This window comes from Hypomesus transpacificus, unplaced genomic scaffold, assembly GCF_021917145.1.
Source record: "Hypomesus transpacificus isolate Combined female unplaced genomic scaffold, fHypTra1 scaffold_208, whole genome shotgun sequence".
In the NCBI taxonomy this organism is placed as follows: domain Eukaryota; kingdom Metazoa; phylum Chordata; class Actinopteri; order Osmeriformes; family Osmeridae; genus Hypomesus; species Hypomesus transpacificus.
In genome coordinates this window covers 183,693-208,933 of record NW_025813748.1, presented here as the reverse complement: position 1 = coordinate 208,933, position 25,241 = coordinate 183,693, and the positions used below count along the sequence as shown (strand labels likewise).

Sequence of the window (25,241 nt, the reverse complement as noted above, 5' to 3'; positions counted from 1 at the left end):
ATGTACTGAAGTTAATACAAATGCAGTCCACTGAGACACAACTCTTCTATTTCTATATATATTCTATTTCTTTCCTCTTACTCTCAGGAAGCAAACAGCAACATGACTTGGTTTGGTATTGGCAGCATTGTTTTGTAATAGAAGCAAGAGTCACAGGGAAATATTTCTTACAATCTAGATTTGTGCATCTAGATACATAAGTCTACATAAGTCGAAATGCAAGGCTTTAGTCTGACAACTGGATGTGCTGGACCATTCTCAAATCTTAAATCACAAAAAGATGAATAACTATAAAATATGAACGTAAATTTCCTGTTAGAAGTTCAGGATTTCAGTCTCCTTTTTATGTTGACTTTTCCCATAAAATAGGCATGAAACAAACCGAACGCAGGACGGTCAATAATACAAAAAAAAAATCTCAGCAACACCTTAAACCATGAAATGTCGATCGTGCACACGCTTACAGACGGCGTATACCATCGTCACATCATGGCAGGTGCTCGTTGCATTTTTTTCCCGTCTTTTCCTCAGCTGGGTATGAGGATAATCCAAAGCTAGCCCACTGACAGACTGCAACATGATTCACTTGGACAGTGACTGACTGCACATCCAATTTGTTTCAACTCCGGAGCAGCGGCTTATTATCTGAAATGCATGAGCTGTCGGTGTGTGAGAGGCGCGATCAGCTGGGTTACGAGCCGGGGCTGCTGGGAAAGTAATCAATAAGGGATTGTCTCTTGTAGTTTAGGTCGACACGTTATGACAGAGCCGAAAATTAAACGGGCAGATATTAATAATAATGTAAATCCGAGACTCATGGGTGAGATTTCGAGGAGGGGGCACGGTCTAAACTATGCGTGTGTGTTTGTGTGTTTACAGTATCTGATGTCAGCATGCAGAAGGCCTATTGTTCTACTAAAATTCCAAAGTTTCCATGAAAACTGGGCGATAATACCCTGAGAGGCCCAGAAAGCCCAAACAAGTATAATAACTACTTCTGATTAACATTTTGCTACACAGTTAGGCCTACAGTATCAAATGATTATGTAGGCCTAGAAAATATCACATCAACAAGAAAATATTTTGTAATCTAATAGAGATTATATCGGAGGAGAGGAGCCATGGAACAAGATGGAAAATCCAGATGAGGAAACACATGGTAAAAAAACATTACTCTGTTCTTTCAGTCAGTCATGAATATGGCGTTCTATTGTTTGTAAAGCAAACAGGCCATTCTACAGGGACTTAAACAAACTGCATTACAGGCCATTTACTGATGCTGTGTCATTGATTATTTATACGGGTATAAAACCATGGCTTTCCCAGTGGACCAGGCCAGGCTGGCTAGCAGCGATAAAAGGCTCTAGCTAAATCACCAGAGAAGGCCAAACAACATTCAAATACATGAGAGAGTTGAGTGACAAATTCCTGTGTGTATTTCATGGCTGTGCATATCAGTGAATCAAAACACGACAGGCCAGGGAACCCTGGCTTTGTGATACCTAAACGATATTGTTTTCTCTTATTAAACATATAACTCTCTACATACAAGGCCGACTTTAAATCTTCTGTATCTGTATGAGTAAATAGGGTAATTTGGAGACATAGCTCGCCCACCAAGAGAGAGGCAAGTTGGTGGAGCAGATATTTCTACATTATCAGAGTGTAAAATGGAGCTCTTGATTTGCCGAATTCTTTTAGTGTTGTGGCTATTGCAAAACACTGAGAGGTTGGTCACAGTAATTAAGTTCCCCTCATTGTGTGTTAAATATTGACCTGGGACATAAAAGTACATTAGCAAGCAGACTATCACACCATCAGCAGTAGGCCTTCTAGAACCACAGAACTCCAACCGACGTGAAAATCACCACGGCGACAAAACGGAACCAAATGTGCAGGCCGCCATTCGCAAAGTCGGAGAGCCAGCAGATGGTTGGGTTGGGGTTAGGTTTATGAGTATGTCAGCGCTTTCGTGAACTTTTGTGTTCATAGGTGTCTGTGTTACACCGAAGAACAGAACCTTCTCCAGAGAGCAGCTGCACCTTGGGAATTGTCCCACTGTAATATTAATGGCTGCCCTTGTTCTGCAGACCACCTCAGCAGTACGGCCATAGGGACTCAGCGCTGGAAAAGCCACGCCCTTCAAAATCCCCTCTCCTAATGATCACCCACATTAGCAGATTCATTCAGACCTGTGCTAAGGGTATCATGGGAGCCCTTTGTGACCACACCACAGGCCTGCCTGCTGTCTGAAGGCTTGACTTCAGATAATTACAAATATATGTTTTCTACACGGCTATGATTTTATGGTGTCAATCTAATGTGCATAATATATCTGAAAAAAAAACGGAGAAAAAGCTCTACAAAATGAAATACTTCATAGTCTGACCCCACAGTATTGTAGTCTTATCCAGTTTGTAGGAAAGTGTTTGTAACTATAGAGACAATGATGGTGTAATGTCATCCATGGAGCCATGTTAACATCTTAAGATGGTAAAACAAATCTGGTAAAATAACAGTCTGACTGGGAACATTGTGACAAACGCATCGCAGAGAACAGTGTCGTAGTTAAACACGACCATATTGGAGTCACTTCCCAGAGCACAGTGAGAGTGAGAGAGGACAACATCTTGTGTCATCTATCTTCCTTAAACACTGAAGCTGCGACAAAGTGGATGAAGAAATTATGATAAATTGTAAGATATATTTAGTCAATACCTGTAATTCTCTGTCTTTACTGCCCTCTGTTTCTATTCTCACAAGGTTTACATCAAATAAAAAGTGATTAAATAACACCCTTTCATTTAAATAAAAGCTCATTGGTGGCCAGATTGTGACCAAATTGAAATGGGCATGGGATAGTTCAACATCAAAAACTCCATCAAATATATAGATCACCACATTTTTGAACGTTTGCGTGTTTGTGTGTTTGTGTGTGTCTCATTTACATGTTAGATAAATCCCTTCCTGAAGAGGCCTGCAGCTGTAATGCCTGTTTATAAACACCGGGGCGTCGATTATTTTAGAGCTGCCTCATTTGAATATGATAAATGGAGCAGACATTCCTGTCTTTAAAACAACACGCATAATTATTAACGTGAAGATTTGAATACTAAGTAATTAATCTATTCTTTCGCTCTGTGTTTCTGGTGATTTGAATCCGTTTTTTTTTTGTATAGACAGGTATGTTAAATAATTCAAGTGGTGTTGAAGATAATTTTTGTCTTACATTTGTCTTACAACCATAAAGTGTAAATGGAGGTTGGGGGGGGGGGGTGGACACAGGGGGGAAAATACTTTCAGAAACAGATAAGTGATCTGGTATGGAGTATAGGATACTACTTTGTACACCTATGGATAAACACAGTCCTTTAGTGTTTTTTTGGAGTGACAGGTACAACACTGATGTTGTCATTTGTGTTACGGATATTATGGATGTTAAGAATGTTCCGGACATCTCGGTGATGAGCTTCTCCTCAGCTGTGGCGGAGAGTGAGCCAGACCAGAAGAGGTGTGGACCTAGAGGAGGAAACACCAAAGGGTAAAAATATGACACTGTCCAAAAAACGCTTACAGAGTTACATCGAACACCGTCGTCGAGGTTACTATTTATCTCGTGCCAGCCAAGTTGGCACGCACATCTGGCGCCGGGTACTTAGTGCAATTATTTATGATTTCCTCCAAGATTTAAAAGCTCTTCGCCTGGCCTTGTAATGCAGTAACTGATTGCGCTGCTAATGTAATTAAGGAGAGATTATGATGTCCACGTGGCACACCAGATGGTGGCATTCACAGCAATGGAGGACGGCACAACTGGCACACCGCTGCACAAGGGCAGCGAGGTGCAGTCAGTTGGAGCAGGACAGACTCCCTGCCAGACGGGGGAGAGAGAGGGGGGGAGAGGAGAGGGAGAGAGAGAGAGAGAGAGAGAGAGAGAGAGAGAGAGAGAGAGAGAGAGAGAGAGAGAGAGAGAGAGAGAGAGAGAGAGAGAGAGAGAGAAGAAAGAAAGAGAGAGTATGTTGAAGATTAAGGTGACAGTACAGAGAGAGGGAGTGTGTGTGAGAGTGTTAAATATTAAGGCGATAGTAAATGGCGAGAAAGAAAGGGCAACCAGAAAGGCAAAAAATAGTTACCTTGAACTTGTCAACTGCTTTGTGAAGGGATAGCATGCAAAAAGTGTCCTAAACAGTGAAGGTGATAACTAATCTTATTTACTGAAACAATGAGTAGTCTTATCGACTGTATAAAGTTAGGATGAGGTCAACCTTGACCATTTTTGAGAAATGCGTTGTACATAAACCTGATTACCAACATCTGAAACATCCACATTACTGATGAGACTCCTAAGTTTCCTGGTACAACTTGTGCATTTTGGTGCCAGGAAAACAGATGGCTTAAAAGAAAGATTTAATCACATTTGTCAAGGCCACCATGTTCCAGGAGAGGGGTGAAAGCAGTGGAGATCTGTCAGCCATGGCAACGCTGAGACCAGCCCATGCTGACCTTTAATTACACGCAGAAAAGCGTGGATATTACATAGTAGTGCAGGGCTGTATCCTTCAGGGGTTTTAAGGGTTCTTAAAACATGTTATTATAAGCTATTCAGGGGTTCTCTATGAGTAGACAGAAGAGCGAGGAAATCATATTTGAGTGGAGACCTGCAGGTTTGAACAGCCAGTAATGGGTTCACCAGGGTGATAAGGGGCATTGGGGCTGGGTAGATTTCCCAGGTTGAGATGAGAGGGATATTATTAATCTCGGTGGCAACAGAAATCTCCATCTTTAAAGTCCCCAGACTAGTGTCAGCAAATTAAAAACCACTGCAGGTGACCTTTCCACGTGAGGGGAGCATCGCTGGAGAAGCTATCATGGGGGATGGAACACCAAGGATTCACAATATCTTTGCGTTTTATTCATTTACCAGATGATTTTATCCACAGCGACATACAATAGTGCATTTAGAAAGAGTAATAGATCTAACAGTATTTCGGTGGTATAGGAAGAAGGAACGGTCTGTATTTTAACAGTGTATAACAATAAGATCTCATCTAAAGTGCAAAAAAAAAAAAAAAACACTCCAGTGCAACAATAAAACCTCGAGGTTGCCATGGCAATGCATTACAACGCTGCCAGAATAACTGTGTCAAATGTGCGCCATTTTTGACCCTAACTGTCATAGTGAAGATATAGATATGTATCACTATTAATTACAGGTAATCATATGTTTGCTTGAGCTTTAATCCTTTGGATAATGCCATAGAATAGTATCAACAAAGAAACCCCAGTTTTAATACCGCCCTCCCCGATCCGGCTGTAATGGTATGCATACTTTGCGCCACTGTTACTCCCCCCCAGAATGGTGCCATCAGGGCCATCATTCATCTTCCCTCACAGTCCTCAGCATGCGTTGTGAAGTACATTAAAACACTGTAATGGCTGGCGGTGTTCTCAGTTAGCATGTGCTGCTCACTATCTTGAGAATTCTGCGTTGAGTGTTTCGTCACCTTTTCCATAATTAGACCATTACTTTAACAGGTGTGCCTCGACACCAGAAACTCTCTTTTATAATCTCCACCCTTCGCGTATTGAGCACGTGAAGTGAGATAACCTGTCAACGTGGTTTACAATGCTGCCAGATTGCAGAAAACAATCTGAGACAGCCCGATCCAATGTTGATTACAGACGAGGATGTAAATAAAGTACGCAAAGAATCACCAGTCACACTCGCCTGTCGCTGAGATGCAGTGGTCTGGGTCGTTTGGTGTGTTCAGCCGGACTCCACGTCATCCTCAGCGTGAACAACAGCCCACCATCACTCTCTCTGACACATGTACAGCAGTCTGCTGTGAGCAATGGACACGGACTGACTGTCAGTTAGTCATGAATAACGATGGTCATAAGAGGTCTTATTACCTTATTATCTTCATTAAATCTTGTTTAGTTCATGTGTGCCTTAACAAACCTGTGTTGTATACTCCACTGGGATGCTGCGTTTCTAATTTATGCTGGCCCTGTGTTTCCTACCCACAACCACTTGGTCTCATGTTTCATTTAGTCGAGAATGAGATCCTGATTCATATTTGTTGAGCCACCACCCACATTAATTTGTGAATTCTATCAACAGTCCTTGCAGTACACATATTATGGCTTTCATTCATTAGGTCAACCTTTGATGGTCAACAACATAGATTAGAAGAGACCAAAAAGCGGCATTTTAGGAGGATTATGGTAGGAATGAACCAGAGGACACAAACGCAATTGTAACCTTTGACCTAGTAAATAATTAGCCAAACGTGATATGATTCATGGAACAAAACACAGGTAGTAGCCTAACGGCTGTGTGTCACGAACGATTATATTTTGCAGAGTAGTCCGTAAACTGCTGCCATTTCACTTTGCGCAGGGTAAGACAAACTTAAAAACAGGACTATATAGGATATAATATATTACCTGTAATTGATCTTGGTATCCGACACATAACATTGTACTGTCTAAGAATAACCTAAAACTTCCAAATGTTAAGTGATTATCAATCCATGCAGTTTGAGTTTGTAAGCTTGAGGCTCAGTTAAAGAAACATTAAAAACCTAAAACATGTTTGGCCATCTGCTTAATGTGTTTTGATGTGCACCTAACGTTAATGAACTACTAAGACCAGCCAGACATTGCGCTAACGTAGGCTACAGTACATGTTTGCTAATGTGCCACTATCACCATAAGGAACGTTTGCCTTGCACAGATAAACGCAAGGCGACCAGATTAGCCCAAACGTACCATCTTGGGGCTTGTTGTAAGTTAACTAGCGTTTATAAACGAGATTGATATTTCTGCAGTTAATTCCCGAAAAGGATAAACTTAATTAGAGAAAAAACAATTCAGTAAACAATTTAGATTGAATGCACTAACTGTTCCACTTATCCTTCAAGGATGCTTTAATTTAAAACATAATGTAATCAAATGGCAAACGCCACTTATCCTTGTGAAAGCCTCGCACATGCCTACACATTACCCAGTGATACATAGCATTGATCACTTTCTTTGAAAATATGCGACCACTCCTTTTTAGCTGTAATTTAGTGACATTAGTGTCTAATTGCGTTTAGACATTGGTCTCACTTGTCATTCTATAAAGAATCATCCTAGCCAAGAGAAATATTTATCAGTTCATATAGTAGTCTCTACCATTAATGCTTCAGTCCAAAGGAGTGAGATTGATTTTCAGGGTAATTCGTATCTCCTGCTGATGACCTTTACCCTGTGTGCAGTGAGAACTATTCCCATACCACTATGTATTTGTTAGGTAATGAAGATGTAAGTAGTTCAATCATGATGCTGATGGTGTATTTTTGTTCTTTACAGTATCCAGATTGCCAGGATCATGGCTGAAGCGAGCCTGACCAACGTGATTCCAGACCCACCTGCTGATCCAATCACTGCCGTCGGAGTGGTGACATCACAAAGCAAGGCACCTGCTCATTACCATGTTGTGAGTACAAGTGTTGTACTGAAACACAAAGAGCTGATTCAAGTCTTAAACACGGTGTATCCTCATTGTGCCTACAGTATCGCACATCTCAATGTAGACCAGCTCATAAGAGGTGTCGAGAGTTTGGGAGCGACATCAGATAACTAATTCATGGAGTTTACTTTGATGATTGTGATTGTCCCACTGCTCCTCTTGTTTGTTGTGGATCTGGTTCACCAGAAGCGGTGCTTTAACAAGCCCTACTGTACTGCATGCCCCCTAGTGCTCTGGCATGGTGTCCCCATGTTTGTTTAGCTTTCTCACAAGCAAGAGGGGTTGCAGGCTTTTTGGCTCCCCAGTAATGTTGTGGAGTGTGCGGGTGAAGAGGAAAGTAGGGCAGCCGTGCCACTGGCCCATGGGAGCCATGTTCTCTGATCTGGTGAGAGGAACAGGAGAGATGGAGAGAAGGATTTGTTCCTCTAACAAAGGCACAAAGCAAACATTCATATCGCCCAGAGTAGGCTCAGGGGCCAATCTCTGTTCTGTCTTCCCATAATCTCTCTGTCTTCCTCTCACCCCCCCCCCCCCCCCCTTCTTCTCTTTCTTCCTTCAATCCCCCTCTCCTTCCTCCCATCTCGTTCTTCCTCTCTTCCTGCCCCACCCCACGCAGCCCAGCCGCTGTAGTCTCTGGTGGGTGTAGATGGGAAGGCTTTGCCCCCCCTGGCGCTAAACCTGCCTGTTCACCACATGGCGGTGACAAACAGGGAGAGAGCACAGCATCAGTGCTGCAGCTGTGTGTCTGTTGATCTGACATATCATTCGGTACACGCTAACTTTTCATACAGGGATGCCCACTCCTGTACGTAAGTCCTGTGTTATTGGCAAAATCCTCCTCCCTCACGTAAAAAGCTGGGTTCCCTCTCTGGAACCCTCCTTGGAAATGACTGAAGGTTTTTTTTCTTCTTCTTTTTAAGCAGGCCACGACATTCCGCAGAGCAGATCAAGGAGCTCGTTAACTCTTTTGCTCTTCAGGCGCTCGTCTCTGAGCGACTCTGAACGTTAACAGGTTGTTGAGGCAGTGGAGAGCAGCCCAGATCAAACAGTGCTCCACTGGGATCAGGGTCCTGTACTCAAGCATCAGCAGCCTCCTCACATCAAACACCTTCAGCAGCCTCTGACACACACACACACACACACACACTGCTCAGGGAATCTGTGTGTTACATTTTCCTACGTATAATAGACAATCCTCATAAACCTACTAGCATACATGCGTTTGAGGAAGAATGGTGCTAGCATAAGCCGAACATCCTGTTACCGGCAGGAACTTCCTGTGAGCAAGTTTACCAACTTCACAGATGTTGTGGAGAAGACTCCAAGGTTCTTCTCCACAGAAAGATCTGGTATGACTCCAGTAGGATGGGCTGTAGGGTCACCAGGTAATATCATACAGTTTCTCAATGTAATTCTACTGTAATTATCCACAGGATTTGTCTCCTTCTGACTCAACTCCAGGTTCATTGGCTAGACTAATACACCGGCTAAAGTTGCTCTCTTCATGAGATCTTCTGTGCTGAAATTATGCTTTTTTGTCTGCCAGTGTTTGCTTTTGATTGCTTAAACCCAAGTCTCGAAAGACCAGATGTATTGAAGGTGCGTCTTATTTCAGCTTCCTCCTGGCTGACATCTCTACTTCATCAGTATCTCTTTATAGATCTTCAACCAGGTTCTTCACAGTCCCCACTAGTCCTCCAGGACTCCTTAGTAGTCGTTAGATCACTTTCACGGTGAGGCTTTTTGGAATTGACAGTTGGATCTGTCAGTCTATCATCTGATTTCAAATCAAACAGTAAGTTTGATTCATCCCGACATCACAGCGACAACACACAGCAATTGATGTCAAGTGAGATCTCAGGTACGATCGTGCGGCGCCGCGCAAATGCTCGTTTGAAGACGGAGGCTTGCGGGCAGCGGAGGAGGCGAGAGAGAGCGTACACCCCTCGCCCTCCTTTTCTGCCCCTCCGAGGTTGGGGTCGTTTGGCATTCCGGGCACACCGTCCCCTGCTGCTGGCGCGCTGGCAGGAGGACGCCTGAGGGGCCTCCTCTGAGCGCCGTGCCCTCGTTACTCCCCGTCTTGACTTTGGGTTTCACCCAGGCAGCCCTTTGTTTACGCTGACAGGATGCGCTGGCTACTGACCTGGAAAAACTGGCCAAGACGGGTTGTCTTGTAAGGGGGGATGGGGGGGCAGGGTGGATGAAGGGGGGAGGGCAGGGTGGATGAAGGGGGGATGGGGTGTGATGTATAGCCTCCCTTCTGGGACCTTTCACTGTGGCGCATGGTGGAGATGCCCTCTCTCTCTCTCTTTCTCTCTCTCTCTCTCTCTCTCTCTCTCTCTCTCTCTCTCTCTCTCTCTCTCTCTCTCTCTCTCTCTCTCTCTCTCTCTCTCTCTCTCTCTCTCTCTCTCTCTTTGTGTCTCCTCTCTCTCCTTCTCTCTCTCCTTCTCCTACTCTCTCATCCTGTCTCTCATCTTGTCTACTGACTGGTGGTTTAACATGAGTCTCTATCCCCCCGTCCCCTCCTCCCCCTCCAATCACCAGGGTCATTCATCATTATTGTCAGAAAGGTGAGGTGGTGTGAGTGGGTGGGTGTGCAGATCTATGACTCCTTTCGTTTCAGTGAACCTCATTACACAGACTCTTCTTTGTAAAGGATTCCTTCAGAAAATTACTCATTTGACTGATTCTTTGATGATAAGACAACTCATTAGATAAGCTTGATTGCTGGTCTATGTAAGTGGTACTCATTCACAAACAGGTAGACCAATAATAGCTGTGAACTCACTCTCAACACTAACTGATCCTCATCTACAATGGTTGGAGATACACTTTCGTCATACATACAAACATACGCACACACATACTTACGTCCTTCTCTGTGGCGTTGCATGTCTCGATAGAATATCACATAATGCAGTCCTACACTGAATTACCACAAGATTCATACGATTCAGTTCATTAATTGAATACCCAACAGACACGAACAGGGGAATGTACAAGTCCTCTTGGTGTGTTTGTGACTGGAGGTCAACAGCACAGGGACGACAGGAACTAACACCACTTCCACCTCTTCAAAACAACCAATGTTCTCCTCACACCCCGAACCAGGATCTTTCAGACGGTTCGTAAAAGTTTAGGTTTGGTTCTTCCTTGTTAGTGCAGCTCTTTTTGTCAGGCTGTCTTTAATCAGGCTCGTCTCAGGAGAGGATATATTTAGCCACCTTTTTGGAGGCTACGGCTCCTTCTTAACCAACATAGGGCACTAATGAGACAGAGCGCCGGTGCAGGGAAGCGTTAATTAAGGCAAGTATGCAAGGGAAGAAGCGAGAGAAACACGCTCCCTCCGTACATACATTAACTTCATCCCACCTCATCCGTGTAGCCTTCCCCTTGTTTTTTTTTTCCACGAAGGTTGCACAAACAACAGATGGCTCCGATGCAGACCTGTGGAAGGACGGCCTATTCAAATCCAAGGTCACACGCTACCTCTGTTTCTCCACAGGAAATGTAAGTGGAAATGGAGGCTTTCTTTCGGTCCCTATCTCTTCTTTTGTTTGTTTTTTGCCTTGCAACTGTTGTTTTGTGGTTTGAAATCTCATGATTCCCCATCTCTCTAAATCGCTTTGATGATTAAGATCCCAGAACAGGGTTAAACTATCTTTTGTTTTTTTGTCGACCCCTGACCCAAAATGTTCCCTTGACTTTTAAAAGTATGGTTTAAAAGGACTGCCAGCTTGAACTTAGTCTACGAAGATGAGATCTGTATGTCATGTTGTCTGCTACCTTAGTGGGATTCTGTGGTTATACTGCAGGTGTATCTATGTCCTCAAGAGAGTATTATTAATTATTATTCATGAGATTACAATGAGCTTGTATCTCTTTTATTTCTATTTATTCTATTAACCTTGTCCCCAAGGAAATTGTGGATACCTGCTAACCACTCTTCTGAAATTCTGAAAATGAAAAACGTATTTTATAAGAGACGACACTTCAAACGAATAGTTCAATATGGTTCAAAACAGGGCACCTATTTAAATATCTGTGTCTCTCTGTCCTCTGAGAGATCTTGCTGTTTGTGTCAGCAGCCAGGATTATATCTACACTCTGAATACATTCCTCCCTCGTACTGAATTCTGAATAGATTATGTACAGTTTATAGATTAAACTGTGGAAAGTTGGTAACCAGAAGCATATTTTACTTTACAATGCAATCCTTAACTTCTCTCTCCATTTGCAGTAGTTTTCAAGTTGTCTCAATGCCCGTTTTACAAAAATGTCCTCTAGTTATCTATTTTTCTTCCACCTCACGTTTAGGTTATGGTTATATTTTTGGTTGACCATTGTCTCGATCGAGTCCACAGTTCAGTTTTTATCAGACACATAACTTTTTTCCCGTTCCTGTGTGTTATCCTAAAATCCATGTCCACACTGTTTTAAACAACTTGACACAAATGAAACATGGCAGAGCCATCAACAAAGGCTATTCTGTCTGCCAGTCAATATAGCCCCAACTGTAATTGTCTTTGACAAAAACAGATTCTGGAAAATTAGTCAGTGAATAATGTGGAGGGAAGTAAACAGGTTGTGATTTATCATCCTCCAGGTTGGAGGTAGATGGTCCTCTTGTCAGGTCCTGATGGGAAAAAGCTCTCTTGCAAAAGAGGGAGAAACAAGCTGAGAAAAGGATTCATGCATAGTAATAACATTCATCCATATTCTACCCTAAGTCAGAATAAAAACTATGAATAAAAAATGCCTCTAATGGTAATGACTACTGGGCAACAGTAGCAGCGGAATCTAGATTTTCGGACGCCTCCAGTCACGGCTGGGTCACTCTAGTCAGCACTGGCGCTGTGTATTATGGCAATTTATTACCGGGAAAAATGAAAATGTAACGACTGGAGGCTCAGCGGCTGAGAAGAGTCATGCTTGAAAATGTCAACTAACCAATCCCTGATTGTTTTTAACCATTCCCACCATGATGAACAGGACAGCCCCCCACATCCTCTCTGTTCCTCTCCAAGGGCTGACAATGATTGCAAGTTCACAGATGCATTCTCTTTTTAAAATAAGCTATTATAAAGTAATTACTTCCACCATTGTGTACTCTCTTTAAAGGCATCCCAAGCTTTTAGCAAATGATCGATTCAATTGTCTTTACGGTTTCCTCTGAGAGCCCCCTGGAAACAAAATAACCCGTTCCTCACTTTACTTCCTCGTTTGTGGTTCTCGAGTCCTGCAACCGTTGTCTTCCTCTGTCCTTTCAGAACCAAACAGCCAACGTCGTTGTTGACATGAGGCTGATTGATTTGAAGGACACCTTACCAGAGGGTTTCTCCCTCCTCTCAGAAACACTTGACACACGTAAGTCACAGGTTCATCCCAACCGAAAATCTGAAGGTTTTAATCACACCTCTCCTCTTCCTCTCACCTTCCCTGACCCAGAATGGGAGCACGTCCTCCAGGGCAGCTGAGAGAGTGAATGTTTTATCGGTGCAGGTTAGTTTAATTTATGATGGTCTGTAGGAATAAAATAAACATTTTGCCCCGGAGGTAGAAGAGACGAGAATCATGAGTCATTGTTTATCTCAGCTGGAGCCGGCCTCTCTTTATGAGGGGCTTATTTATTTATGTATTTATTTGGGAAGAGGACGAGAGGATGGGGCTTATCTAATATTAATGAAATGCATCCCTAGGTGCTTTAGTGCCTTTCCAGTGCTATGTATTTCTAACCTCACTATCCATGCCTTGGAAATGCAATAATATTTTGGTGTCGGGTGGCAGACAGCTTGTTTGTTATGTTAGTTATCATTTACACTGAACTTTTTGCTTTTGCTCGGATATAAATGACCAAGGCTGAAAAGTAATATGGCTGTGCATAGCGATGTCTGGGACAAAGTGAGGAAAATGTAATGTTTTATTACTGTGTGTGTGTTTCCATGTTTAATGTACACTATACATCTGACAAAATGTATGAAGTTCAACTTTAAACCCTAAATATTAAGTCAAATGCGCAGTTTATATTTTCCAGATGTGGACTGTAGTTGTCTGGGGATTGACTTGCGTCATCCGTTCCAAAAAATAATTTGTAGGATTAAAGACCTTAACGGGGTTACCATGACGACGGCGCTCTGGGCCGCCAAGAAACAGATTTGGAGAAAGCAGTTGTAAACATTCACTATGTGTCAGTGTTTTAGGGTTTTACCTACTTATAAAATATATTTTAGTGTCTCAGCAAAACCTGGAAAGAGTGTTCTGTAATTTTACTCTGGCTTGAGAATGTCGGTCCTTCCACACAAGTCCGGGAGTGTTTGTCTGTTCCTCTCCCCCCTGAGCAGACCCTCTCATGCAGCCTTCCTCAGTCCTAGCCCCAGGGACCCCCTGCCCTGCATGCTTCAGATGTTTCCCTCTACCAACACACCTGATTCAAATGAATGGGTCGTTATCAAGCTCAGGAGAAGAGAACAACCCATTCATTTGAGGTGCTGGAAGCGAGAAAGATCTCGAACATGTAGGGCAGGGGGGGGGGACGGCACCAGAGGACCAGGACTGAGAAAATCTGCTCTTCTTTGCCTCCCAGAGGAGCCTGCCCTGAGGAAGAAGAGGCTGTGTGTCAAGCTCTGCCCTCGCGGACACACCCAGACCGCTGTGTGTGACCTTGTGATCATCTCCAAGGTCAAACACACACCGGCTGACTACACTTGTATAGGGTGAGTAGAGCGGGACCGTAGAAACAGTCGTCATGGAGATTGTCGTGTTCATCCACGTTTTTGACATTCTGTTGGTTTGCTGTTTCCATAGGGAGCTGAACGGTATGGGGATATGGTATCGGATGGGCAGTGTGCACCAGGAAGAGGCCACCGATGTTCCCATGTCCAGCCCAACAAGGTAAAGTAGACCGATACTATTGAGCTCTCAAGCTGGCCGCTGAGCACTTGACCTCTGCTCACCGATACGCTTGACACTTTAATCACATCCCTTCGCACCACTTTTAATTTCTGTTTTCAACTATTAGTGGTGAGAGTCTCAGATTCATGATTCTCATTGCCAGTGACTGCTTTGCTGTCATTGTTGTGCACATGACAATCAACGATTTGTAGCATGAGCCGGCAACGCACACCAGACCCAGCAGGAGTCCAGCAACACAGGGGCGTCCAACCCAGCAATTGTAGCTCCCACCTCGTTAGCAACACACCACCCAGCAAGGTGTTCGTAGTTCCAGGGTTACAACACAAAGGTGTCATTCCTGTGTCACAGAGTAAGACTCTTGACCCATTGTCAGTGTTGGTGAAGAGACACTGAACATCAGTGTCAGGGATGTTGTTAGTCCTCTCCCTGTTTTCCTGTTAGTGTTGTTCTTGTAGTCGAGGGATCCATGGCAGACAAGTGACACACAGACAGGTCCACCACGGGATGTGAGCAGACATGGGCTGCTGGACCCAAGGGCGTGCCCAGCCCCAGACAGGACCCCCTGAATGGGACTGAGGGTTTCAGCGAGGGCTAAACTCCTGCTAGTGCATAGTCCCAAGAGGAAGAGGAGGAGGAGGAGGAAGGCTCGGTGAGTGTGGTGACAGCAGCGCCACTGCACGGAGCAGAGGGGAAGAGGTGTAGCCTGGAGAGGGGGAGACAGCTGCTGAGGAGGGGAGTGGAGGAGAGGAGGGGAGGAGAGGAGAGAGAGAGCCCTGCCTCGCTGTACCCTGCCCCAGCCTCAGCTGCACTGTCTTCCCCCTGCCCAGGGGCCTGTGGAGCGAACAGCATGGCTTTGTACCCCGTCCAGCTCCAACCGCTCAATTATTTATCGTGATGAAGTGCTGGGGATTTCCTGAGAAAATGGTAAATAAACAATGGCGTCTCCTTCAGTGAGGTGGCGCTGTTGCCAGAGTTGTACGATGCAGTGTTTGGGGCTGGTACAGGAGTGTGGATGGTGTCCCTTGGGGCTCAGGGCGGAGTGAAACTATCCAGAGGATTCCGCCACTGCTCTGATGACAAACCTTGTGATGAAGGATCTCTGAAGTACCCCATTTTTAAGATAAAAAAAAGAACCCCCCCCTTTTTTAAACAAACAGAACCCAGACCAGAGTTTAGGAAGGGAATCTTGCATATTTGGGGAGAAGGTAGTTATTAATGTTTGATATATTGAAATGCTAGAGAAAGCGCCTCAACTACGAACGGTAATTCTTCGCTCTTTAGAAGCCCACTTTCAAGCTGCTGAGGCGTTAGTGAGCATAAATTGCACCTCGAAGCAACACCCCACCTCACCCTTCCATCGCCTGCTGAGATCACAGACTCCTGTTTTTGTATTAACATTAAAATTCATGCCACGTCGTGACAGTCTTACTTTTAGTGAATTTCCATCCACTTTCCAGGCTTGCAGGGGCAGGAAGGTGAGATGAAGATACTCCCGCCAGATAAAGCAGAGTGCCAATTTTGTGTGCAATTCATTTCTTAATTGGCCGTAGTTTTCCTGAGTGCAGAATCCTCTTTCTAAACAGGTAGACATCCAGCAGGGAGAGGGGACAGTTGCTCGTTCTTTGTCCTGAGTAAGCTCCAGCATAAATGAGCCTTGCTACCTTCCAGGTTTTACTTAGGGAGTGTATCTGGGACACTACAGCTGTGATACTGTGTGTGTATGTGTGTGTATGTGTGTCATGGTAACTTGTTAAACCATGCACTGAGAATCTTGTGAAGGCTGAGATCTACAAACAGAGACTTTTCTTTTTCCATATTCAGCATGAGTTAATTCTGTCTCCTTGAGGCTATCTACAGTTTAACAACTTTATGGCTCTTGGAAAATCGCACCCTTTAAAATTAAGTGCCCTTTTCAGTCAGTGGAAAATATGTTTTAAACACAGTCAATAATGTGCACAGTTTCAACGACGCTTGTAAGTTTCAATCCTGGTGTTCCCTCAAACACTAACGTGTGTTGCCTTGGGCAACAAAAGCAAGGAGTGTCCTTGAATGAACCACAGAAGCAGGTTTTATAGTCGGTTATGACAGGGTCATTTCCATGCTCAGCCTGTATGAGGTTGTTTGTTTTATGTTATGAAGATACAGGCCTACTACACAACATTTGTATTGTTCTGTGTTTTATTTAATTTTGAAGTAGGAGCTAAACCAGAGAGGGGCTGTTTCATCTCTCACGTGTCTGCTTGAGTGAAGTTTAGTTACCTGGTTAATTGTTGCAATTTGCAACCCCGTTCTGCTTGAATTCATGCTTTTGAAGGCATGTTTATTTAGGCGCCCTTTTCGTGGTGCAGGTTCTTGAATTTCTGGTTGCCAGGATGTGGAGAACCTGTGCCGTCCAGTCGCGCTTTTAAAATGTGCAGAGTAAAGGCTGCCTCGCTCGCTGGCAATGCTGCCAACTGACCTCCTGATAAACCTGTCATTACTGAGGCATCTGCCTGATCTCTGGATCCACTGGTGGCATATATTAGCCTTGTGCTAATATTGCAATTTCATTTTGTTCTCCCTCAGAATCAAGACTTCTGGTCTCTCAGAATAATAGCCTGGTGTGTGTATATATACTTTTATAAATTGAAGGAAATACAAATGTTAAGGCCAAGCATAGTATTTTGCAGTTTGTAAATGTGGGTAGAACATATAAATTCAGTCAGCGTTAGCATGCATTGCGTCACTGGATGCTTATTCGTTTTTTGCCCTCTGGCTTAGACGCTCTGTATCACTGACTGGGGATAGACACTAGGTCCGTCCCCTGCAGTCACCCTGGTCAACCAGCCCTCTCTCACCATCAAGAGGAACAGCATTAACCATGTCCTGGTTTGACAGAAGTCCTGACTCTAATAAAATTATCACTCTTTTTTTTTTTTTACCAACTAACTTTGCGGAATCCTTCAAGTTCGAGGTATGTTTCAAATCAAGTAAACGGGGAGTAAAGAGATGCCACAAACGCCAGAATTAAATAGTAAGATCGCATTTGTGAATCCAGACCGAGATTCTTATCAGCACCTGACACAAAGCTTAGAGGATGATAATGACGGGTGCGAAAGCAGTGCCTGCAAAGCACAACTGTCTACACGTTGAAGAAGGTGTGGAGATGTTGTCATAGGAGAAGCAGGATGAGTGTCAAAACGAGAGCTCCTAACCCTCTGTATTACAGATACGGCTCGTCACTGCTAGTATTTTTATCCACATCTCTCGGTAGAATACCACTTGTCTGTCCACTAGATAACAGACGTGATGCTCTGCTTCTTGGATAGACGGCTCTATTTTATGTTTTCTCACATTCTATTTCCAAAACCTCACAGAAGGGGTACACATCACACACAGCACAATGCGTAAATTAAGTGATTAATTCTTATTTTACATATGCAAATATATATATTGTATTTTTTCCTAACATATGAATGTCAATAAATACATTATCTTCTGTTACTCTCTGCTTTATGCGTCTTCCATTTCACTGGACTAAAAAACTTTTGAGTGGTGTTGTAATTGTTGTAATCCGTTAGTCCATGTTCCCAGTTTAGCTATAATTTAATGAGGATCTACACTGTAATTAAATATTCAAATTAGGAATATGTGTCAATATGGCTCTCGTTGCCTGAAATGATGATTAATTGTAGTAAAAGCTCCTGTGGCCAACATAATCTGAGCCCAAATGCTGCAGTTGATTATGTAGCAATGCACTTGGCTTCCCTGTTTTTAGAATTAGACATAAAATTAATTTGCCATATGTTCTCTTCACCAGTGCACCAAAAATCACAGAATTTGGGGCTGAGACTCTTTCCTTTGTGTCTAAAGCTGCTGAATATGTACTTACTAACACTTACGTCCCAAACTTTCATCCTTAATTGCAAGCTTGATGAAAACTTGCTGAAAAATTTGCTCTCTGCTCTTATCATGTTTATTTAAAAATATTGTTTTTGTATCGAAGGATTAAGCAAGCTACATGCATTCTCTTCTGGGTTTTGTTGATTCACTAATCATTATTTTACCTGGAATTGCTTTCAAATGACTATGCTGTACACATATCACTGTGTTGACCTTATCAAATGGATAATATCAATACAAAGCAGATCTCTTGGGTAGTGTTTCTCTGGGTGCTCATTTGCATCTGTGAATCTCAGTAAAGCTGCCTATTGTTCTATATTGTATCATAAACTCAACCATTCAGCTCTGATTTCTATAAAAGAGCATCAATACTATCTCCTTTCATTTTATCTTTGTTTGTGAAATGTCTCAATTCCAGGGGAGACATGTACCCCTCTGTCTCTTACGTGGAGTCAACCTTTGCAGGCTGAAGGAAGTCTTCATTAAATGTGGCAATCGGTTCAACAAGATTGATGCCAACCTTTTAAAAATTCAGCATTGTCTGGGATTTAACATGACCAAATGCTGATGTAAATGAACAGGGGAAAAGTCGACCCTATCATTGCAAATAAATCTGAGTTGCTCTGTCCTGATCATAAATACAACAAGCTGTCAGGAAGCCAGTTTTACTGCCCTTGATGGAAATTATTGTTTTTTTTTATCTCATCAAATAGATAGGAACATAGAATATCCACAACTCATGTAGTATCTATCTCACAGTATGCAGATGTATACTTAGTTATTTTCAAGCTCCCTAAAGTTAAGATTAATAGTTGCTATGACAGCCATAAACAGTGCAGACTATGTAAAATAGCAAACATCCATAAGCAGAGACACTTCATCCTCTAACTTTCTGAAAGTTGCCATGTCATCTTTCTCCATCCACAGTTCCCACCCTCACTTTCCCTCCCCATATGCAGGTCTCTGTTTCACGTGCAACTTCTCCAAATACATCTCAATCCAAACCCCTTGACCTTGGCAAAGACAATGTCGGGTTCTTATTATGAGAATGTTTTGTGAGCAACTTTTATAGATTTCCCAAAGTTGAGATGCATTTAATAATAGCGTTCGGTCGGAGGACATTTAACTTCAAAGCATGTGCAAAGTCATGTTATGCAGCCATCCTGAAGCTTGATGAATACCTACTGCTCTGGCTGGCTCTATCGATTAGTGAGTCTCGGGCTGTAACTCAAGAAAGCTTGATTGATGAGGATTGCAATCGTACATGTTTGTTAGCTGCGACTTCCCATGAAGTACACATGTGTGCTGTTTTCAATAATACACTATACAATTCCCAAGAATTAGACTTTCCTTGTGTGCTAACCATATGCTAACCAGGAGGCTAACTCTAAGGAAGGAAGGGAGACAGTGTGGAAGGGAAACAGGGAGTGTGAGGGAGACTAGGTGGGTGTACGGTTGGGGGTGGGGGGTCCTGACGACGACAGGCTTGAACAGGTGGTTCCTTCTGTTGTGAATCCATCCCATACATAATCCACATCATGGCCTCCTGTTGTAAATCTCAGACAGACAGATGTCACCTGAAACACTGTAAAGGTGCTGAACATGCACGTGATGCTGTTCCCTCTATCTGTTCCAGGCCAGCAGAGAAGGACCCGAGCAGCCTTTACAGAAGGACCTCGAGCAGACCAGACTACCAACACCAGACTTCAGGCCTCTATACCATGTCAGGTAAAATATCCTGTCAAAAGACTCCTCGTGTTCTCTATTTTGTGTCGGAGACTAACTTATGACGAGCCTCTCTCTGAGGTTTCAGTGGAAGACGTTGCCCAAAGTTTCGATTTTTGGTAAAAAATTGAAACGCTCAACTTTCTTTCAGCGATGTTCGTGCTTAAAGCTGCATCTTAGATCAGATGACTCGAGTTAGACTAATACTCAAAGCGTGTAGAGCTGTACTGTATGTCTTTATGGAAGTATTTAATCTCTGCCAGTGTGAAAAAAGCCGTTGTGGTAATTGATCTACAAATACTGTGTGTGTGTGTGTGTGTCTTTCATCACTGGGCGGGTACAGAGCGGTGCTTATCTGTAAGAGTGAACACTGCCTCCCAGAGGGCTTCACCACTACACTCAGGAGAACATTTAACAGCTGTCAAAGATGATCCAACGTGTGGCATCGTCACATCTACCTTCCCTTCCTTTTACTCCTCGTGTGGTCGAGACTGAAGCTAAACGCTCCCTGGGATGATAACCAATGAAAGTATTCGATGAAAGGCAGCCGGGGTTTAGTCCTTTTTGCCACGGCGCGGGTAGGCAGAGCTGGTCTAGGTGAGGTGGGAGGGAGGGTGGTGGAGGTGCAGAGAGCGGATGTGGGAGGCTGGGTAGTGGAGGTGTAGAGAGCGGAGGAGGCAGAAAAGGCAGCCTTTATCCAGCTGGAGAGAGACACCATGTGGCGAGGGTTCATCCTGCTCCAGAGAGGAGGACTGTCAGGCTGATGCTGGGATCCCAGTTATCCCTGTTAGACTCTGGTTGTCTTCCTGCTTACTGTTTGGCCTGACACATAGGTGACACTATCTACCAGCCTGTCAGAGCATGCATGGTTTTTAGACCATGAGCAAGTAATGTCTTTAATAAAAGATGGTATGCATTTCCAATGTGTGTTTCTAAGCAGTGATTTGGAGATAAATCTTCATTCAGATTTTTGTTTTCAGTTGAAATGTTTTACACCTGTAATTTATAGGATTTTATAAGATATCATACATGCATGAATATATAGTTAATCACACATTCATGTTTGTTTTTGTTTTATATGAATGCTAATATGCTGGTATTGTTACAATTCAGGTGACGGTATGGGGGGAGCTTTGAAAGGGTAGACAAGGATAGCAAAGGATTTGAGTCATCCTGTGTGCCATGCTTTGTCTAAACAGAGGTTCAAGTGGCACTGAAGAGTAGGCTAATACAGCACTCTTCCAGAGTCATGTATGACCAGCGGCCTGGCTCCCAGTGGCCTGGCTCTCAGAGGCCTGGCTCTCAGGGGCCTGGCTCTCAGAGGCCTGGCTCTCAGGGGCCTGGCTCTCAGAGGCCTGGCTCTCAGGGGCCTGGCTCTCAGGGCCCTGGCTGTCAGGGGCCTGGCTGTCAGGGGCCTGGCTCTCAGGGGCCTGGCTCTCAGCGGGCTGGCTCCCTAATCTCTCCAAGTCCTTGGTTAGAGGCAGAGCCCTCATCCAGCCCCACATTCAAAGGGTTAGAGGCAGCCTCATCTTCGTTAGCAAAGTGACGGCCTACACCAGAGTGTGGGGTTGTGGCAGTCAGCGGAGTTGGGTTCCCCGGGAGCTGTGTGGTGTGTGTGGTGTGTGTGTGTGTGGTGTGTGTGTGTGGTGTGTGTGTGTGGTGTGTGTTGACAGCTGGCCAGTTTCGAGATGGTCTAAAACCATGTGGGTTGTGTCAAGCCAGCGCGGGCACCTTCTTTAGGATTGATGAATTGCCTGTTTTCTTGATTAAACCCTCCGTCACTTCCAAACAAAAAAAACAAAAAACGGAAGAAAGAAAAAAACACCAACACACAAAAAGAATGATCCGGGGGGAGGAGAGGAAACGAGTCGAGGAAATCTGTCATCTTCAGTCACATTATGTACCATTGTGATGTGCAGGGACTTTGACATTTATTACCAGAATATTAAAAACAAATCCAAGTAGAATTTCCAACCCTCACTCAAGCTAGTTCTTAGCAGAGAGGAAGCTTTCATAGCAGCTCCCGACCCTGTTATGTTACCAGCAGCTCTTTGATCTTAGGGTGAATTTCTGTACCAATTATTACTCATGCAATTGACAGAAGCTCAGGGTATCTCTCCACATAATTAGAAAGTGAAAAAAGCATCAATTATTATTTTGTTTTTTTAAGCTATGTTTTGCATTTTACGAAATAAATGTCGAGGAAATGTGTCAAGTTCTATCTTTTTTTTTTTTGCGCTATTTATTTTAATATGACTAGATGCTTCTCTATTTAAACATGTTAAATGGACCTAATGCATATAACTCCTGGTTTCTTGTTATGCTGTAGGCTTTTAATAAAATTATGCATCGAATAGGCTAATAGTATTCAGCAGCCATCCTCCTGATAAATAGGTAAACCTAATAAAAAGTAAAACATTAACATATCTATTGAATTAATCAAAAAGGATCTTGACACCGGTCTTGATATAACGTAATATGGAGAGCAATTATTTCCTTATCCATTAAAAGAAGTTCAATTAACAGACGGGAGACAGTTCATCCTTTGCAGAAGGAAAAAAAAATTGAAAGAATAAAAAAATAAAAAGATTCAAAATGAACTTGGGTTTGCAAAATACCACAGCAACAGAGACAATGATTTTAGATTTTCCGGAACAGATATTAGAATCCATATTAGACTATCCACATCTGTTTTTAATTTGGTCCAAATAATTAGAAAATGCAATGAAGCTCTCCAATTAAAGCACCACTTTATGCTGTTTAATAATACCCTCATAATATTATAGCTTATGAAATGACAGGTGAGCTTGTGTATGAATAAAACATAAAGTGACTGAAAAAGAAGAAGAAAAAAAAACTAGACAGTTGTTGGGGGCTTTTAAATGCTCTACATAATTTGCATATATTAATCTCCTCTTTTCAGCCTTATCAAGCATTCCACTGTATTTGAAGTTAAAATAGTTGTGACAGGCAGGGGTACGCATGGTTTTTCCAAGGATTTATTACTTGTATAATTCTGGATCTTTAATAAGCCAATATGACGGATCCTCAGAATTCACCAGAATTCAGTTAATTGTTCCAGATGGTGCTCACTGATTATGCAAAATTACTTTCTTTCTCTTCTTTTTCCCCTACTACACCATTTTTTGATTGACTAACACAGAGAAAAAAAGATTATTTTTGGCCCAGCACTTTCATTAAGAAGCTTCTCATCAGGTTTCAAACAAAAGTTCCATCTTATCTCCCTGTGTGGCTCTGTGCTGCTGCGGGCAGAGAGAGGCTACGCTTGTCCTCTGCTCTAATCTCAAACCATGATGGATCTCAGCTGCTACTGAACTGCTGGAGCCAAATTTTAGAAGAACAGAATTATTTTAGCTGAGGGATTAAAAAAGCACAGGCTCCGTCTAAGGACACTAAGGAGATACTTTTCCATGTCGCTAGGGAGTGGCACCTCTAGTGGTGAAGGAAGGGCACATGGTAGAAACCGTTGTGATTCATTTGATATAACCCTGACCCATGTTCAATGATATAACCAAAGTCAATCTTGAATGGAAATCTAATTAGGTTAATGGTTTTGGATACTGTTGATACTTATGAGCAGGTTCTTTTCCTTCTTTGAATTGGCCAAGCAAACAATAACCAGAGTTAAGCTAAATATATCGATCATCAACTTATGAAAGATTCACAACACAATAGCAATTTTTTTTTTTTTCTAAATCAACTGTCACTTGCATTTGTAAAAACTGCCTAGCAGTCTTTATCTTTTGACTTCTAAACCTAGTTTGGTTATATCTATTATTGTTATCCAATGTCCGTATCAATTTCACGTAGATAAGTGGCTGTGAATGGTTTTGGAGGCTGGACTTTGGAGCCCTATTTGTCATGGCTCTCTGCAGCTCCCTGTGATGGAAGATGGTGTCCATTATTCTCCGTGGACAGACATGAGACGTCCTCAACAGATGAGCCTGTCACTGCTCTCTTCCTCTCCACATACAGCAGGGTTTGTTATCACACATCTAATTAGAACTTGATAAAAAATATTTCCCTCCCCCCCCCCCAAATCCAGTCATTAAATTTAGTTTAAGGAGATTTATGGTCAAATATGCCTTAAAGATCTTTTAATGGCTCTGCTGACTTGTTCAGTTTGTAATTAATGATCTTCTAATACATGCTGTAGTGTGATTTAGAAAGCACAATGAGATTCTGGAAATGAAGTCATTTTAGCAAAGGGCATCTGGGTCCTCCCTGAGGTTGCGTTTAGAAGTTCTCCTGATATTCTTCACCAGGAGCAGTTTAAACATCCAGTAACTAATATCCCCATCGCAGCACAGTTAACAATACCTTGTTCGAACACACTTACTAATGCTGTTAAATATAATCTGTAGATTTACAGTGGATGTACTTAAGTGGACGCGTACTCACTTAACTAAGAACAGTGGCCATCAGTGGAGAGCTTATTAGCATAATAAATGGCAGAATGGCATTGGTTGATTGGTTTAGGGGGGTGATGAATAGGTGACGGGCTGGGTTAGAGGCTGCCAAGCAGGCCCCTCTGGCTGTCATCCCCTCTGTCATCCCCCCTTGCTTCCCTGATGGTAGCGTTCATCACTCACCATGTAAGGTGCCACTTCACGTTTCTTGGTAGTGAGAGCGAGGAGGACTTAATAACGCCACTCGAACCCTTGCATGGTGTTCAGCTCAAAGCTCAAGGGAGGGAGGGAGGGAGGGAGGGAAGGAGGGAGAGAGGGAGGGAGGGAGAGAGGGAGAGAGGGAGAGAGGGAGGGAGGGGAGTCACCTAACACTGATGTACTGGTGAAGGAGAGGGGGCAGCATGGTGGGTAACTGTGAAGTCAATGATCATGACAGATCAAATGTCAGCCTGGGCAGGGGGGGGTGGGGCTGGGGTGGGGGTGTGGTCATGTGACCCAGGCTTCAGTGGTGGGGATTGTTTCTAGTTATGTATTTTTTATTTTTTTTTAGCTCGCCACATCCCTCGCATCATTACGGGTTAGTAGGCCCACAGAACCGCTAATTAAGAGGGGATTTGTGTAATTATGCCTTCTGCTGTGTCCCATCCGGTGCACGCAATTTACTGTCAGCTCCGTGCCAGCTCTCAGCCCTGTCCAGAGAGGCACACTCCACTTATACACACATCCTGCAGCACATTTACCAGCACACCCAGCTGGGGACCCTGCCACTGTTA

The 25,241-nt window shown here is 43.3% G+C and overlaps 1 protein-coding gene across 1 annotated transcript in view; it reads left to right on the top strand.

Moving 5' to 3' along the window:
• Nucleotides 1-3,431: 3,431 nt before the first annotated feature.
• The window catches only part of mvb12bb (multivesicular body subunit 12Bb), a 32,004-nt gene continuing 10,194 nt past the window's right edge, over nt 3,432-25,241 (top strand). The window contains exons 1-7 of the mRNA XM_047013917.1: nt 3,432-3,541; nt 7,360-7,486; nt 10,934-11,033; nt 12,800-12,886; nt 14,103-14,232; nt 14,324-14,410; nt 19,950-20,041. Coding sequence (XP_046869873.1) covers nt 3,432-3,541; nt 7,360-7,486; nt 10,934-11,033; nt 12,800-12,886; nt 14,103-14,232; nt 14,324-14,410; nt 19,950-20,041 — 733 coding nt within the window. The remainder of the gene's footprint in view (nt 3,542-7,359; nt 7,487-10,933; nt 11,034-12,799; nt 12,887-14,102; nt 14,233-14,323; nt 14,411-19,949; nt 20,042-25,241) is intronic.